This window comes from Ictalurus furcatus, chromosome 17 (assembly GCF_023375685.1).
Source record: "Ictalurus furcatus strain D&B chromosome 17, Billie_1.0, whole genome shotgun sequence".
NCBI lineage: Eukaryota > Metazoa > Chordata > Actinopteri > Siluriformes > Ictaluridae > Ictalurus > Ictalurus furcatus.
Genome location: NC_071271.1, coordinates 6,814,291 through 6,832,641, shown reverse-complemented (window position 1 = coordinate 6,832,641; position 18,351 = coordinate 6,814,291). Strand labels below are relative to the sequence as shown.

At 41.3% G+C, this 18,351-nt stretch overlaps 1 protein-coding gene across 2 annotated transcripts in view; it reads left to right on the top strand.

Moving 5' to 3' along the window:
- Window positions 1-1,487: 1,487 nt before the first annotated feature.
- Window positions 1,488-18,351, top strand: part of hip1 (huntingtin interacting protein 1) — a 39,792-nt gene continuing 22,928 nt past the window's right edge. Inside the window, exon 1 of one of the 2 annotated variants that reach the window (XM_053646416.1) lies at window positions 1,488-1,821. In XM_053646416.1, the coding sequence (XP_053502391.1) occupies window positions 1,702-1,821 (120 nt within the window). In that variant the 5' untranslated portion in view covers window positions 1,488-1,701. Of the gene's footprint in view, window positions 1,822-11,062; window positions 11,152-18,351 lie in introns of those variants that run through there. The other variant, XM_053646418.1, reaches the window with a different exon arrangement.

Sequence of the window (18,351 nt, the reverse complement as noted above, 5' to 3'; positions counted from 1 at the left end):
AGTTTGGTTGGAATTATGGTATTGAATGCCGAACTGTAGTTGATGAACAGCATTCTCACGTAGTTTTTCTTCGCCTCTAGGTGGTTAAGGGCAGTGTGCAGTGCCAGGGTGATGGCATCATCGGTGGACCTGCTGGCGCGGTATGCAAATTGCAGGGGGTTTAATGAGGCAGGCAGGAAGGAGCAAATGAAGGTTTTGACCATCTGCTCAAAGCACTTAATAACAATGGAGGTTAGTGCTACATTAGACATGGTAGTCATTCAAGCAGGCGATGATAGATTTCTTAGGTTCTGGGACAATGGCGGACTTTTTATAACAAAAAATTTAAACCACAGTAACCAGATCCCTGTACCCTGACCAAAATAAAGTACTAATGATGACTGAATGAACACAGTAACAACACTGCAAAATGCAGTGTGAGCAACCCATGGCATCCAAGAAATTCCTTATTTAATGAACGTGGCCTTTCTTTGTCCTGCAAGCTTCATATGTGACTGCCCACTCCCATTCATCTTCAATAATCTCTTTATCCAGGCCAAGAAGGCGGTGGATCCAGAGCCTATCCCAGGAATACTGGGCGTGAGGCAGAACACATCCTGGATGGGACTGTAGTGTTTTGCAGAGCAGCATGCCCACACCCACACACCTAGGGCAATTTTAGCGTAAACAACTCACCGTCCTGAAGGAAAATCATTGTGAAACTCTGCACAGATAGTAACTCCGAGCTCAGGCTCAAACCCTAAAGCTGTTGAAATGTCAACACTACTCACTGGGGCACTATGCTGGTCACCAACCCTGGAGATCTACCTTCCTGAAGACTTAAGAGGTTCTTGATCAGCTAAAACAGGTGTGTTAGATTTTGGTTGGACATGAAACCTGCAGGAAGATAGATCTCAAGGAAGAGGGTTGGTGACCACTGCTGTAAACATTTTGGTTGGTCCCACAGGATAACACTCTAGATGCACACCTCTACACCTCACACACTTCACTATTCATTCTAATCACCTGCTCAGATGTTGGCATTTTTTGAATGGAAGCATTTCTGATTTAATTGCACAGCAAGAGTAACATCTTCAAAGACAAAGAAACAGAAAATGGAGTTCTGTTCACTTAAAAGAGCTTGTTCCTGAATGACATGCACTAATCTGGGGGTTTCACTTGGATTCAAGTCACTCAGCCCAGTCAACAAAGCAAAAGTGTAAAGCTGCTTGTGGTTTTGAAGCAGATGCATACGTGTAGCTCGAACAAATAATAAAGTGCGACTCTTATTTCCACCAGATTTAGGCATTTCTGAGGGCTTTTATTTTAATTCCAACACCCGAACACTTGTGCTTTGGAAAACAGGGACAGCAGATCACACGCGGACCAATCAGATGCAAGGAATGACGCTTAATGGGTGGGTCAAACAATTTTTCATCCAATCCGTAGACAGCAGTTAGAGGAACCCTGCTGCTGTTTCATTCGCTCATCCGGCGGTGTTGAATCCGCTCATTCCTGCGCTGTGTTTACTCAGACTTTACTGTTATTTATTTAGTGATCTCACTTTCATCGGGGTGATTTATTTTCAGATGTGAAGACGGAAAAGAACGCGTTGTTGTGACAACGTGGATGGAAACTTTGTGCTTACGGTGTTTTGGTGGTGTTTGTGTTAACTGACAGTAACCCAGTGCTAGTTTGGTTGTTATTATTAATATTTTGAAAATGGACCGGATGAAGAGCTCCATGCAGCAGGTCCCAAACCCGCTTCCCAAAGTGCTGAGCCGCCGCGCTGGTGGAGCCAACAGCCTGGAAGTGGAGAGAGAAAACTTCGAGCGCAACCAGGTAACACACACACACACACACACACACAGACACAGAGACAGACAGACAGACAGACAGACAGGCAGGCACACACACACAGAGACAGACACACAGACAGGCACACACACACACACAGAGACAGACACACACACAGACAGACAGACAGACACACACACACAGACAGACACACACACAGACAGACACACACACAGACACACACACACACACACACACACACAAATACACACAGACAACACACACTATGAACTTGATTTAAATAAGACAGCATTCATGAATATCATAAACTCCTGCAAGAAGCTCAGAACAGGAAGTGTGTCCTGGTCCATGCATTTAATAAACAGATGTTCCCAATTTTTAATTGCATGCAGGAAAATGGGAAATTGTTGTGTTTAGAGATCACAGGCGCTGGGATAAGTATTTGTGTTGGCTGTTTCCTGCCATTGTCCAAGGTCACTATCGACTTATAACTCGTAAACACCAGCTCAAGTCCATAATTGCACTCTATCATACTTTAATAACGGTCCTTACCAACTTAAAATGAGTAAGTATGTGGGAATATAGTGTCAGAGCTAAAGTCTGTGGATGACGAGCGCTGTAGCTGTGCCCGATTGTAGCGTTTTTTTTCCATTATTCACTTATATCTTAGGAAGTGCTGAGTGCTGAATGTGGGAATCTTTGATCATTGAGCCATTTGCATGAGGTCAGCTGAACACACACCCTGACTTTATCCCTGGCTGTCAGTCCTAGTTTGGTTGACAGAAATGACCGAACGCTTATAAGGTGTAACAAGCCATCGTGTATCTATACAGACACGGTTAATCTGTGTGTATGGTCTTGCGAAACTCCTCTGTGGGTGTATTAATGGCTGTCTTCCATGTTAAAAGGCATTGTACAGACGTTTTATCGACACAAGTAGTTTCTTAAATGTGTCTGCCAATAAATTGTACTTATTGGCTTGTGCAGTCAATCACGTCGGCCTTTAAACATGTGGGCCAGGCAGCTTATCAAAATCAACAGTGGGTGGGGGTTTTATAACCTGTAAGCAAGTCGATGGTGTAATATCAGGTGGTGTTAATGGAGATATACTGGTATCAGACTGAAGTGTGACTAAGGGTTAGAGTACAGTGGTGATTTTCCAGCTCAAACACACTATTCAACCCATAAGCTAAGTTTAAACCAAACGGTCCCCATGAAGCAGATTTGGCTACTCCTGCTTTAGACTCGATCAGATTCAGGAATAAAATCAAGTTGGCCTGGAGCTCAGATACCGATGACTTTGTGGTAAGTGCTATGCACAGACAGGAAGCAATGGCAAGGAAGTGAGGCCCACAATCACGGAGCAGTGTCTTGTTTTTGGCAGGAAGCGGAGTCAATATCTCCTCAAATATGTGAGGGGCGTTACTTGTTGGCAATTGTGGCTATCATCTCACGATAACCAAACCTCATAGTGCATTCCAAAGTGTGGGGTCAAAAAATGCTTTCTCATTGTGCTCCCTGCTGCTCTGAGGGTCCTCCACTCCCCCTCCCTATCCAGAGACAGCTGGAAAGTAGGTCACACTTTTCATAAAGCATGCTGCATTACATAGCTTTACTAGTGTGTAAAAAAAAAAAAAAAAAAAAAATATCAATATTTTTTAAATAAAGAGTAAAATATCAATGGGAATATGTTTCAAATCTATTTTTCCTTATCTTCAAATTCATATTGGTGCCAATAATTGTTGCACACCTATATTTAACAAAGATTTTTTTTGATAAACTTGTGTCGTGTTTGCAATTTTTTTATATTCATGAGAGCAGAGTGTTTTTGTGATCAAAAAGTTAAACAATATATACAATTCTTCACAGCCTTCTTTGCTCATATTTACCAAGGGTGCCAATGTTGGTGGAGGGCACTGTGTGTGTATATATGTATGTATGTATGTGTGTATGTATGTATGTATGTATGTATGTATATATGTGTGTGTGTGTGTGTTATATCTATCTATCTATCTAATATATGTATGTATGTATGTATGTATGTATGTGTGTGTGTGTGTGTGTGTGTGTGTGTGTGTGTATGTGTATATGTGTATATGTGTATATGTGTCTGTGTGTGGTGTAATGAAATGTTATGTAATGTTATATAATGTGTGTGTGTGTGTGTCCAAAAGTCTCCATACATATGGGAAATGAACACACAATGCCAAAATTTTTCATACTTACCTTATATTAGAGAGATTTTTTCAGAGAGCCTTTAAGAATGCCTTTGACAAAAGAAGAGCATATTGAAATCATTCTCACAGCTGGAACAGGAAGCTGTTGCATGATTGCTATGGGCTTTAAAGGGAAACATGAAAGGCACGTCGCACACAACACTGTTGCCAAACTTATTAACAAATTCAAAAAGACTACAAGAGTTGTGTAGAAGTGTGTGTGTGTGAGATATATATATATATATATATATAGCTCTACCATTTGAACATGGTCATTCAGGCAGTGTATAAGTAGGACAGTGGCATGGATTAGTGCCTCTGGCTTCATGTGATTCATGTACAGTTTGGGTCACTGGGTCACACTATGAGAAGTGTGCATGCTTAACACTGTCCACTACAATTCCACAGACGAGTCTGGATGCTGTGCATTTACGTAGACTTGTGCTTAGTCATGCTATGTTAATGTGCTGAAGTGTTCTTAAAGGTTCAGTATGTAATCAGTAATTAATATCATTCAAAATACCACAGCAGAACTATTATTTAAGGAGTTTTGTTTTTCTTTTGGAGGTATGTACCTATGCTTTAGCAGTCAGCATTCCATTGATCCATTTACTGTAGTAGAAATGTTGTTGTGAGCAAACACCGGGCCTCGTTTATCAATCTTTTAGCAAAACTCGGGCATCCTCTGCTTATACAGCAGGTATTTATTTTGTCGTAACTGAAAGAAATTGTAAAATATAAAATTTACCTTGGAAACCAAGTGCAAACTACAGAGCAGTTCTGTAAGTCGATCTGGATAAGGGCGTCTGTTAATGCTGTAAATGTAATTAAAAAATAATCAATTTAAACATCAAAGTGCAATAACAAACATCAAAGTGCAATTTAAACATCAAAGTGCAATTTAAACATCAAAGTGCAATAACCCGAATGCAAATGATATGATTTGTAGTCAAACAAGTTGAGGTTTACGTTAGTAAGTCGTCTTCTGTGTAAATTTAAACACACTTAGGAGTAGAGTACAAATGTTTTTCCAAATTTACAGGATATTCATGAATACCACATTTCTTGTGTAAATGATCTTGCACACAAATCCATTCGTATTGAGCTTGATAAATGAGGCCCACTGTTAGTAATCATCTTCCTTCTTCCTGTTCGTAATCATCATGTTCCTTCTCCTCTGTGTATGTGTGTGCACTACTGAGACCCTGCGGTGAGATTTTACTCAAATGAGAAGGTGTGGCCAGAGAGCTCTGTAATGACCATGAGTATACTAGGCCTTGTGGGCTGCGTGTTAGAAACCCAGCATCTACTTAAGGTTGGGCTTGGAAGGAAGACTTCCAGGCATGAGGTCTGTGTTGTGGCTTCTGTCTAGAAACGTGGCATCCAGCCAGTCGAACTTCTCAGCTCGTGACTTCTTCAAGGATGTGATATGGCTATATTTATTTCTTGTGGCTCCAAACAGAAATGGTTTGCAAATTGATTGGATTGTGTGGTGCCGCCCTTCTTCTAGCAGAATGTGACTAGTAGCCTAAACTATTCAAATCCAACCCAGCAAGAAGTCTCGTGTACAAGGCTGCCAGGCTAATTTAGGCCATTCTATTTCAATGCTTGAACGCACGTATATCTCAAAGTGGCCTTATTATTTTAGCTTATCCTCAGAGGCTATGTTCCCACGTTCCTGTCCTGTCCCTGTTCAAAGTCCTTGGCCTCTAGAGCTTATTTCCTTCTGTAGGTTGTGAGTACAGAGAGTAAGGTTGTTATGGTTTCACAATACTGATTAAAATGCTTATAGATTTCTGCCTTTTACCATTTACCCTTTCATTTTTCTCATCCAATCAAGTTCCTTACTCCAGTGGTTCTTATCCCTTTTGCGTCCAGCTGCGACTCTCAAGTAATTTCACAACTTCTAGCCTCTGGACTCACTCATAATCGTACTACAGCAACCTCCGTTTCTCTGCACAGATGACATGGAGTGCACCGAGAACCCTTTGGCTGTGTCATCTGCTACTGTTGTAATCACATTGCCTTCCTCTGCTGCAGTCATACCATGTTTGTAGCTTCATCATACATGACAGCTCTCAAACACACAGAAGAACATGGCACTGCTGACCCGAACTCCACATTGCTGCACACTGCTGAATTTGTTTTGGCTCACCGCCTTGTATTATTTTAAGTCCAGTAGAAAGAGTTGCCCTCGTCACCACACCCCATCACACCTATTCAGCCATTCTTATCACCCCAAACACTCTTTTCCGCCATTCATTCTTCCGCTACTTTGAGTATTTCATTATCCATTGTTCCCTTCTGCTATTTCCTGTGTTCCTGTAGTCATTTTCTCAGGGTGCTACATCAGTGATCGGGGCAGAGAAAAAGAAAGGAGGAGACTGAGAGAGAGAGAGAGAGAGAGAGAGAGAGAGAGAGAGAGAGAGAGAATGCACACAAAGTCATGAGACAGCAAAACATGCAGGCCCTGACCTGTGACCTCACTACACTGGAAGTGGATTAAAAGATCATATGCATGAGCGGCAGAAAACGGTGTCCGTTGTATCGCCACACCCATATCAGGCAACTTTTGCACAGGCACTGTAGAGTACTGTAGAGTTAATGACACTACACGTGTGCTTGTTATCTTTTATCAAAAAAAATGTAATGGCCTTGTTGTTGAAAGCACACCTGAATAAAGAGCATTGTGAATAAAAAGACACCCAATACATCTGCAAGATCTTTGCAGAAGCCATTAATATGAAAGTATTTTCATAGTTATAGCTGTCCGACGACAGTCCGTCTCCGGTCCACACAGCTGCACAGGCCTGCTTAAATGTGAAAAATTAAATATAATATATGGAAAAATATGTCCTGTCTACTTATTCCCTCGCACTTGGGCCACATACCAAATTCCTGGGAGTTTGAGGACTATCTTTGCTCATTTCTCTCTTCTGAGCTGAGCTCAATGTCGTCATTCCTGGAATCTGTTTGAGTCACTCTTCTAGTGTTTAGGGTTCACAGTCTTGATTTCTAACTGTGCAGTTCGTCTTTCTGATACATCTTATAGCCAAGCATGACTTCCTGTTTTCCGGTTCCCAACCCTGGTCCTGGAGTACTCTCTGTCCTCCACAGTTTAGTGTTTTCCCTGCTCGAACACACCTGAGTCAACTGTTCATCTAATTAACAGTCCTTCCTGAGTTGAAGTGAGTGTGTTAGAGCAGGGGAAATGCTAACATGTGCAGGATATGGGGGTACTCCAAGACCAGAGTTGGGAACCTGTACATTAGACCATCTAATGCTCCATCCCCTATCATACCCCCTTTAAACCCGCAGGAAATTGTAGAGATGGCAGTCTTACTGACCTGGGATATAAAACTAGCCAGCGGTTGAATATTTTCCCAAATATAACCAAGTAAATAATTTTTAACATATTATTAAGTGTAGAGATGACTGTATCAGGACAATACTAGCAAACATGGATTGGATATTGGAGTAAACAAATTGGACATTGGATATTTTGGTTCCTGTAACAAATGCCAAATATTGGAATTGGATTTGGAAAAGAGGTTTATTTTTGGAACTGAGAATATTTACATATAAAGAGACTTGTAGTTTTTCTTTTGTTAGGATTGATTTCATTATATATTTATCTTATCCATTTTCCGTACCGCTTATCCTACACAGGGTCGGGGGAGCCTGGAGCCGCAACACTTCCAGTCTTTTTGGAGTTGTTAATAAGTTTGGCAACAGTGTCGTGTGTGTGTGTGTGTGATGTGCTTGTCGTGTTTCCTGTTAAAGTCCATCGCAACCTTGCGACAGCTTCCCGGTCCAGTCATGAGAATGATTTCAACACGTTCTATTTTTGTCAAAGGCGTTCTTAAAGTCCCCATGAAATCAAAATGGAAGTTTTGTGGCTTTTAGTATGAACGTTAGCTTTAAGGTTATCTATAAGCTAGTGCGCTCCAAAACAATGACAAAATTCGCATTTAGAAGATATATGCATTCAAAATTTACAGTCTTTCTCTCTCTCTCTACCACCGATACGGATGAATGGTTGTTTTGATGACATCATTCTGCACTTCAGCTTCTCGTCATATTTTCTGTCCAATCAAATGCTCTCTAGAATCTGAAGAGTCCTATCCCCAATATTATAAAAAATCTATAGCACTAATTCTCAAGTACAACTTAGCCTGGGATGTGAGGTAAGCTAAACGCTATTTGCTATTTAAAAAGTGGGAGGAGCCACTTGATATGTCCCACCCTGACGTCCTGTTTCAGTGGAAATTACGTCAGCACATTGAATAACGCTGAGCATTTCAGGGCACTTCACGGGGGACTTTAAAAGCTACCGGGGGAGGGAGTGGAGGATATATAAACTATGTATAACGAAGTATGAAGGATTGTGGAAGAGGTTTTGCTCAAAAGTATTCATTTACCTTTATGTATTGAGACTTTTGCAACACTCTGTATAATAAAGTAAATAAAGTCCATTTTATTTCAAGTGAATTTTTAAATCCATTTATTATTAGAAAGATTAAGTGGCGCATCTGCCATATAAGTCAGTGTGAATGACCTGTTACTATAGAAACAATAATTTGTCAGAATCAGCGCATTAATGTAAACTAGTGAATTCCAGCTGCACTATTGTCTGAGCTGCTGTTGTAGAAAATTAATCCACCCCTTCTGACCAATCAGATTTGTGCATTCATCAGCTATGTGGTATACACTGACACAACACACTTGGATGTTTTGATGGATCTAACCTCTCTGTAAAACATCTCTGACCTAGCTGGCTGTTCACTGTACCAGTGAGTGAAGTGACAGACCCATGAATAGCAAGCCTTGTTTTGTGCAAGCTGCTTCTTTTCTCTGGTCCTATACAAGCAACATTGAATTCTTTCATTTTTTTTTTCAACCTGATTAATCAATTTAAACAGCATTGTCCTTTTAAATATATTGATAAAGATTACATTAAACTAATACCAAATTTTAAGCAGCGTAAAACAAAGAGGTGTAAATTGAAAAACAAAACAAAACCCTGTAACTCAAGTAGGCTTAAGTCTGCATTTCATTTGGTTATCAGTTCTATAAAGGATGAGAAATTTTCATTTTATAATCAGAACAGGGGAAGCATTGTGTTTCTGTCTCACAGCTCCAGTGCCCCTGGTTCAATCCTAAAACTCAGGTTACTGTCTTTGTGGAATTTCTCTGCATGTTCCCCCTGTCTCCGTGTGGGTTTCCTCTCACCTCCAAAACATGTCAGTGGCTGTCTACTCAAATTGCTCGTGTGTGTGTGTGGGTGCTGCCCTGTGATGAACTGGTATCAGTGTGTGTTCCTGCCCAGTGTTCCCAGAATAATCTCCAGCCCTATACTGTGACCCTGACCACCCTGCTGAAACAAAACAATAGAAACCATCACAGAAATTCTAATGGTTTCCACTACAATTACCATTGTAAATCATCAGCTAACCATTAAAACCATTACTATTATTGGTCCTAAATGGTACCCACTAGACATAACATGCCACCAATAGAAGGCAACAAATTACCAGTAGAGACCCACAGGGACCATTACAGTTTTCATTAAAACCAATACAATTCCTATTATAACCACTTAAACCATTCCAAATTCTATTGTTTTCCCCCCAGCAGAGCAGGATAAAGTGGTTACTGAAGATGAATGAACGAGTGAATAATCCAAAAACTACAATTAAATCATGATCTCCAGATTCCTTCCCACGGTCTCTTCAGACAATATCTAGGACAACTCTTTTTCACTTGTTTGTTCTTAACTTTTTTGTATGTCTTGTTTAATGCACTTTTTATTTTATTTTATGAAATTGTCTGTTTTCATACAAATTAGACCGCTCTAACATTTGTACAAACCAGTAGTAGTCTTCCATCTTGTACATCCTCACAGAGGTTATACCTTGTCAGTCAGCTGTTGCAAATTTCACAGGTTTATAGGCTAAAACTTAAGGTCATTAAACACACACTCACACAGAAAGAGAGAGACAGACAGACAGACACAGAGAGACAGACAGACAGAGACACACACAGAGAGAGAGAGAGAGAGAGACAGACAGACAGAGACACACACACAGACAGACAGAGACACACACAGAGAGAGAGAGACAGAGATAGAGACACAGAGAGAGAGACAGACAGACAGAAACACAGAGAGAGAGAGAGAGAGAGAGAGAGAGACACAGACAGACAGAGACACACACACACACACACACACACACAGAGATAGAGAGACAGACAGACAGACACACAGAGAGAGAGAGACAGACAGACAGACAGAGACACACACACAGACAGACAGAGACACACACACACACACACCGAGAGAGACAGACAGACAGAGACACACACACAGAGAGAGAGAGACAGATAGAGACACACAGAGAGAGAAACAGACAGACAGAGACACAGAGAGAGAGAGACAGACAGACAGACGGAGACACAGAGAGAGAGACAGACAGACAGAGACACACACACACAGACAGACAGACAGACAGACAGACACACACACAGACAGACAGACAGACACACACACACAGAGAGAGAGAGAGAGAGAGAGAGAGAGAGGATATCAGCCACACGAGGGCAGCGTTCACATGCACCGTGCATAACAATCGTTTATAAAAGTTTCAGACATTGAGACAGTAGTGTAATGTTCAGTAAAGTTAATTAGCAGTTTGTTAGCGTGTAGTTTCCCCTGCTGTAGATAGTGTGTGTGTGTGTGTGTGTGTGTGTGTGTGTGTGTGTTTTTTAATGTGTTAATGTGTTAATGGGATGGGCTGTTACATTTAGCGTGTGTTATCAGACTAGATGATTTTCCTCTGTTGTGCCTGGGCTCTCTGGCTCGGAGGTTGCGGGGAGAATATCGCTGTACTCGGCTCTTCATCACCGCTGTGGGCTTTTCTAGACGCTTCTGTGCACCGGAACGAAGTGATAGCAAACCGGGGCACATGTTGAGTTAACGGAGCCTTCCGCCTTTCCTCTAGCCTCCATTCTCTCCTCTTTTCCTCTCTCGTTTCCTCTCTCTCTCTCTCTCTCTCTCTCTCCCCCGTTAGATTCAGGGGCTTGAATTAGTGAACGCTTCACTCCACAACGCCTCTTTTCAACTATGGACTTGAGTAAAATGGTAAGTCCTCGCTTTTCCTTCTCAAACCTAGCTCCGTGTTTCCTGGGACGAGGGGAATGGAGCTTGGGGGTGAACTCTGCTTTCCCAGGGTGGTTGTTGTGGTGGTTGTTGTTGGTTTGTTGCATTGTAGCAAGTATGTTTTGCTTTTGCGTCAACAGTTTCATCGCTGCTGGCGCGAGCCGTTGTGTTTTTACCTTCTTGTTGTTGCTATATTGTAGCGTGTGTGTGTGTGTGTGTGTGTGTGTGTGTGTGTGTGTTTTAATGTTAGTGTTAGCCCGTGTGATTTTGGCTCGGTATTTCTCATCATCTTCCCTCCATGAACGGGTCTTTTACAGAGCTGTAGCCTGTAAGCTAACGTGGGCTGGCGTTATAAATGCTGTATAGACTGTGTGTGTGTGTTGTGTGAGGGTGTTTGTAGTGCAGCTCTAATACCGAGCGGGTTTTTGTAAGGAGGTCTCTTCACCAGATGACTGAGCAGCCTACTAATGAAACTTCCTAACTGGCTTCCTTTATACGCCTTTTACACAACAGTGTTTGTCTCTGCTTTAGGTTTATTTTCTGCCCTTTGAATCATGAATAACAAATCTCCAGCAGTTCTAAGTGTTATATTGTACTACTTTTTATGATCATTGTCACCTTCTTTTTATTTTATTTTTGCCCCCCCCCCCCCCCCCGACTTTTAAACAGTATAAAGATATCACAATATCCACACATAGTGTTACTGGATAAAATTCCTCAGCTGTATGTTTTTTTATAAACGAATATACTCAAGGCCTTGAAAACAGAATCTGTTGGAAGTGGGAATTTTCCCACCTAACACCATCCATCATATTATTTTACGTTTCTCAGAGTCCCTCTAGGATTTTTCGACCGCAGGAACGAGCGTGAGACCAGACGAACTCTGCAGTATTCAATAGTCGATCTATTCAAAGTTTACCGCAGATTTGGGCCGAGACACGTCACGTGACGTCATCACAACGTGCGTTCAGCCAAACCTTCTTCGATTCACGTCCGTCGAACACGAGTACAGCTAAAAGGTCTCATTTACCAACAAACATCACTGTGAAAGACCGTGAAAAACCATTCCAAGCAATTGCTGCATCGCAAAGTTTGAAAATAGCCGCAGGAAAATCGAGCGTTTTTGGCCGTAATGATAAAACAAACAAAACAAAAAAAGTCCTGTATGGACTGGTTTCTGTGTGTTCGACACCGAATCGGATAGGCCTTGAACATCCATCCGATTTCCGTACCGCTTTGCCTACACAAAGGAGCCAGGAGGGAACTCTGGGCACAAGGTGGGGGACACCCTCGAAAGGGTGCCAACCCATCACAGGGCACAATCACACACACATTCACACACTACAGACAATTTGGAGATGCCAATCGGCTGACAATGCATGTCTTTGGATTGCGGGAGGAAACCGGAATACTTGGAGGAAATCTCCGAAGCACAGGGAGGATACGCAAACTCCGCGTACGCAGTGCTGCACTATAATCCTACTTTATATCATTGCATTAGGGGGTTAGGGAGCATGTGTGAGGTAAATAACAGAGTTTACTAGTTATACAAAAAAAATAATTTAAACGGAAAAGACAGAGACCATTGACTCAAGACTGGTCTCGATTACTACAACACTAGTGTTTCACAATGTTACTAAAGGTGGTACAAACGTCCTAACCACTAAACCACCGTGCCCTCCCCCCTGGGTCTTGAACACTTATCATGTCATCATTTAAAAGTACTTTTTGCTAAACAACCATTTCCTTTACCAGAAGCACATATAAATTCCTTGTGTGCCTCTGATTATCCTTTTCCGCACACACACACACAGTTCGACTACAGTCAGCCTGTCAATATGCATAATACAACGTTAGCATTGTGTTAAATAAAGATTTAAACTATTGAGTTGTTAGAATTCCGTGTCTAACGTTAGCTGAGCTGCAAAAGTGCTTCAATCAAGTGCGTGAGAAGAATTTGGCAATATTCAAAAAGTGTGTGGAGCATGTGTTTTGAAACATCACCGTGAACTTTTGATGCTCAATGAAGCAACCAAAACGGCGAACAAAACGAGTTCCTCATTCTGTCTGGTCGCTCACGGCTGACCGCTTTGAAACGCAATCTAATTCGGCTAGGATGGCATGGTGGCATCGCTCCACGGTCCCTGGTTCGATCCTGAGATCAGGTTGCTGTCTGCGTGCAGTCTGTGGGTTCTCTCCAGGTTCTCCGGTTTCCTCCGAGCTCAGGAAAAAAACATACGTGTAGGTGGATTAGTTAAATCTAAACTGCGCAAATGTGTGTGATTTCACAGCCAGTGTTCCCAGGAAAGTCTCCGGATCCACCGTAACGTGAGCAGGATCGAACAGTTACTTAAGATGAATGAATAATTTGGCTGTCCACTGACAATGCAGCAGGAAACCCTGATAAGTCATGTCATGTTTTTGGAACAAAGGGCCGCTTCGGCTCCGCTCGTGGCATCTCCCTGAAACCTGTCCGCTCTCTGCCCACCACCTAGATATCGTCTGGCTTCTAAAGGTATTCCTGTCATACATTGTTTCACAGTGGTATGAAAACATGCAGCGGCAGGTGTAAGATCCCCAACACAGACAGACTTGAGCTCTGTTCGGAAGGGATTAGATTTACATAGGGACTTTTGGAAACAATTCAGCATTTCCAGGTGTTACTCTGTGATTTTATTTCCAACTGGATTAGACCAAAATACCAGCTTGTGTTTTTTTTGTTTTTTGTTTTTTTGTTTGTTGTCTTTTTTGACAAACTCCGTGCTAGTCTAATGGTTTTCGTGTTGTCTGAATAGAGGTGTCTGTGATTTTGCAGGCAGAGGCCTGCAAATTTTGACAGCTGCTATTCATTGAAGTTATCTAGCGTGCAAAAGCATAACACTACATGAATAATGAAAACAAAACAATCCTGGAGGCTGTTTAAAGGGGATTGTATTGTGTTGTCTTGTATTGTATTATAAATTTAAACGGTTAATTGATATTAACCCTATCCCTGGGCATATGGGTTCATAAGAGAAAACAGCCCCATAGAAACTCTCACCTCTCGTTGATTGCCGTCCAGATGCGAGAGTGTTATCTTAGTGATTAATGTGTAACAATAATGCTGTTATGAACACCTTCCCGAGACACTAATCCTGTCCATATAGGTATTCGGTGAGGATAAGTTGTAAATCATGGAGTAGTTATGTCTACTGCCCAAAGCTGGGAGGTATGTTGATTTTTCTGGTTTTAAAGGTACCATCATTGAAGTCAGAAAATGTTTTGCAAGTTCAAATAATGTGTGCGTGCAAAGGCAGATTTGTGAGCCAATCTGGATCACCAACATTCAGCCAATCAGTGAAAAGTGTCTCTTCTTGCTTGTCGATCCTTTTGCCTGACCATTTTTCACTATGCCATAACTGTAATTTTTCGTCATCCTCAATCAGTGGCCTAATAAGGCACTATAAGGAGCCTGAATTGTTATTAGCTGGATCTGCAATGGCGGTTCTGTTCAGCCTCCATGCCACACAAGACTTAATGGAATGTTTGCTATTTGTTGCCACATCTGAACCGCTTTCAAAATGCATTCCAAACCAATTTTGGGAAACTTGTTGCGTTCAAATGAACCTATCAGTTACATTTGAGGTGATGTGGATTAAATGAGTACATGCTATTGAAATTGACCCCAAATATGACTTGCATAGAACTTGCTAGAAGTGGGGGTAAAGTGCTTCTTCAGATGCTCATCCAGCCATTAAATTTTTTTTAAAAAAGGCGCTGGTCTGAATAATAGCCCTGCACCCCTTTTGTGTGGAGAGTGGCTTTTGCTTTGCAAGCTTGTAAAACTGACCCACGTGGTTTATTATTCCATTATGGTACTATTATCCTGTTCTGGTCCCTTTGACTTTCTCCCCAAGGCCATATAACCTGTGCACATGTCTCGGATGTCCTCAGATGTCTGTTGTCTGTTTGCTCAAACCACACTGTAACCTCTTTTTACGTTTCCTCAGTGTTTAATGCATACAAATGTTTGACGGCAGCCACAGAAGGTCCCGCATCGTACGACTCTAGAGCTCTGTGTTCTAGATGTTTCCCAGTGATATGGACTCAGCCAGCCGTGCCAGCTGTGATGCGAGTGAGAGCATCTGACTCGACCTATATGGATTGTCTGTCTTGTGTGTCTGCACCAGAAACATAACGTAGTGGTGACTTAGTGTTCTTTGCGAGTAAGAGATGCAAGTTGTGAAAAGCCCATATAAAGGGTCCAGAGCAGCTTAGAACATAGCAGCTATCTTTCAGTCAAGTGTCCTTTTTCAAACAGGGTGGGGCAGTAGCTGGAGAGAGTACTGTCTAAAATAAACTCTAAAACAGACTAATGGCTCACTGGCAGTCCTACACTGCAGCTCAATAAAGGAAGTGTGTGTGTGTTTAGACTGAGTGAGTGTTATTATTTAATAGTGGTTGGTTTTGTATTAGCAGAAAACTGGTCTCCAGATTTTACGTTACTAAATTAGGGGTGTGTTCAGGAAGCAAAGGATTATTTTTAGCTTTTTTCAATTTCACGTCATACACAAGACCTAAAGTCTCAGACAGCTACCCCGCTCATTACTCATTATCTACACCATGTCTGGGTTTGAGCTGGAATGAAAGCAGTGGCTGAAGAGGAGTTTGTTTGGGTTGGCTCAGTAAAGGAACATGGGTAGAGGCAGGCATTTTTTAGCCAACGGGAAATGGGTAGGAGTGGGTGTACCAAGATATAAAGCTGAAATTGGCCCTCAGCCATTACCTTTTTCTGACACTGACCAATTTAATATATTCTCTCACTGGACCCGTTTAGCTGGACGCCTGAAATGACCCAGGATGTCTACTGAATGATTTACAGTGGTGTTTGAAAGTTAGAAATTTCTAAATATCTGCATAAATATGACCTAAAACATCATCAGATTTTCACACAGGTCCTAAAGGTAGTCAGAGAGAATCCAATTAAACAAATGAGACAAAAATATTATACTTAAGTCATTTGTTTATTAAGGAAAATGATATTACAATATTACATATCAGAGAGTGGCAACAGTATGTGAATCTGGATTAACAGTTAATTTGAAGGTGAAATTAGAGTCAGGTGTTTTCAATCTATTGGATGACAGTCAGGTGTGAGTGAGTGCCCTGTTTTATTTAAAGAACAGGGATCTATCAAAGTCTGCTCTTCATAAAACATATTTGTGGAAGTGTATCATGGCACAAACAAAGGAGATTTCTGAGGACCTCAGAAAAAGAGTTGTTGATGCTCATCAGGCTGGAGAAGGTTACAAAACCATCTCTAAAGAGTTTGGACTCCACCAATCCACAGTCAGACAGATTGTGTACAAGTGGAGGAAATTCAAGACCAGTGTTACCCTCCCCAGGAGTGGAGACCAACAAAGATCACTCCAAGAGCAAGACGTGTAATAGTCCATGAGGTCACAAAGAAACCCAGAGTAACTTCTAAGCAACTAAAGGCTTCTCTCACATTGACTAATGTTAATATTCATGACTTCACCATCAAGAGAACACTGAACAACAATGGTGTGCATGGCAGGATTGCAAGGAAAAGCCACTGCTCTCCAAAAAGAACATTTCTGAGACCAAAATAGAATTTTTTGGTTTAAATGAGAAGGGTGTTTGGAGAAAGGAAAACACTGCATTCCAGCATAAGAGCTTTATCCCATCTGTGGAACATGGTGGTGGAAATATCATGGTTTGGGTCTGTTTTGCTGCATCTGGACCAGGACGACTCACTATCATTGACGGCACAATGAATTCTGAATTATACCAGAGAATTATAAAGTAAAATGTCAGGACACCTGTCCATGAACCGAATCTCAAGAGAAAGTTGGTCATGCAACAAGATCGTGACCCTAAACACACAAGTCGTTCTACCAAAGAATGGTTAAAGAAGAATAAAGTTAATGTTTTGGAATGCCCAAGTCAACATCCAGAAATGTTGTGGAAGGACCTGACGCAAGCAGTTCATGTGAGGAAACCCACCAACATCCCAGAGCTGAAGCTGTTCTGTACTGAGGAATGGGATAAAATTCCTCCAAGCCGATGTGCAGGACTGATCAACAGTTACCGGAACCGTTTAGTTGCAGTTATTGCTGCACAAGGGGGTCACACCACATACTGAAAGCAAAGGTTCACATACTTTTACCACTCACTGATATGTAATATTGGATCATTTTCCTCTATAAGTAAATGACTGTGTATAACATTTTTGTCTCATTTGTTTAATTAGGTTCTCTTTATTTACTTTAAGGATGTTTTAGGTCACTTATGCAGAAATATAGAAAATTCTAAAGGTTTCACAAACTTTCAAGCACCCCTGTTTACACAGTAAAAAAAAGAAAGTTTAACTGTTGCAAAAAAATACTGTTGCATCATGATCATATGTCTACCACAGTTATACCTCCCACCTGCCCTTCATAACGTAGTTGCATTTTTGAGACATCATGACCACTTCCTCTTTGTAGGACTGCTTATGTTTTCTCAAACCATTTTCAGTTACATCAACCTTAGTATGGACATGTTCATGGTAAACACACTAATCAGACAGTTCAATATCTTATGGGTTTTATTTTGCTCTCTTTGGCTAATTTTGAATTTAAAGAGTGACTACATGTTTAAAGTATACAATGTCAACAGGAAATAAAAACTGTCAGGGTAGTATACCCAGAAAAAAAAATGAAGATACCAGCATAATCTTAGAGGTTTAACCACAAGAGGAAAACCACAGATCAAACCTTGAGAACTGAAAAATTTCTGACATGATGCATCGTGATGAGAATGAGATGATGGAAATGTGCGATATGAGCATTCTGTTAAATATGCATGTGATGCAAATTCACTGTTTGAACTTCAAAGGTTCCAGTCTGTGCATCCCATAGAGTTAAAAGATATAGACAACATGCTGGTCATGTGATCGTGTTCTTTCGTGAAGAGCCTGCAATAGCTGCACTTGAAGCCTGATAGCTCTGGATTGCTATGACCGACACGTGTTATACTTTTATGTGGTTGCAGGACCACATTATAATGGTTAAAAATCTCTTCAGTAGCTTTCAAACAACACCAAAGGCCATGGAAAACGGGCATTTTAGCCGACTTTGGAGCTTTATTTGATTCTGCTGTGGAGCACATTATATTTCACTCAATCAGTTCCTGGGACAC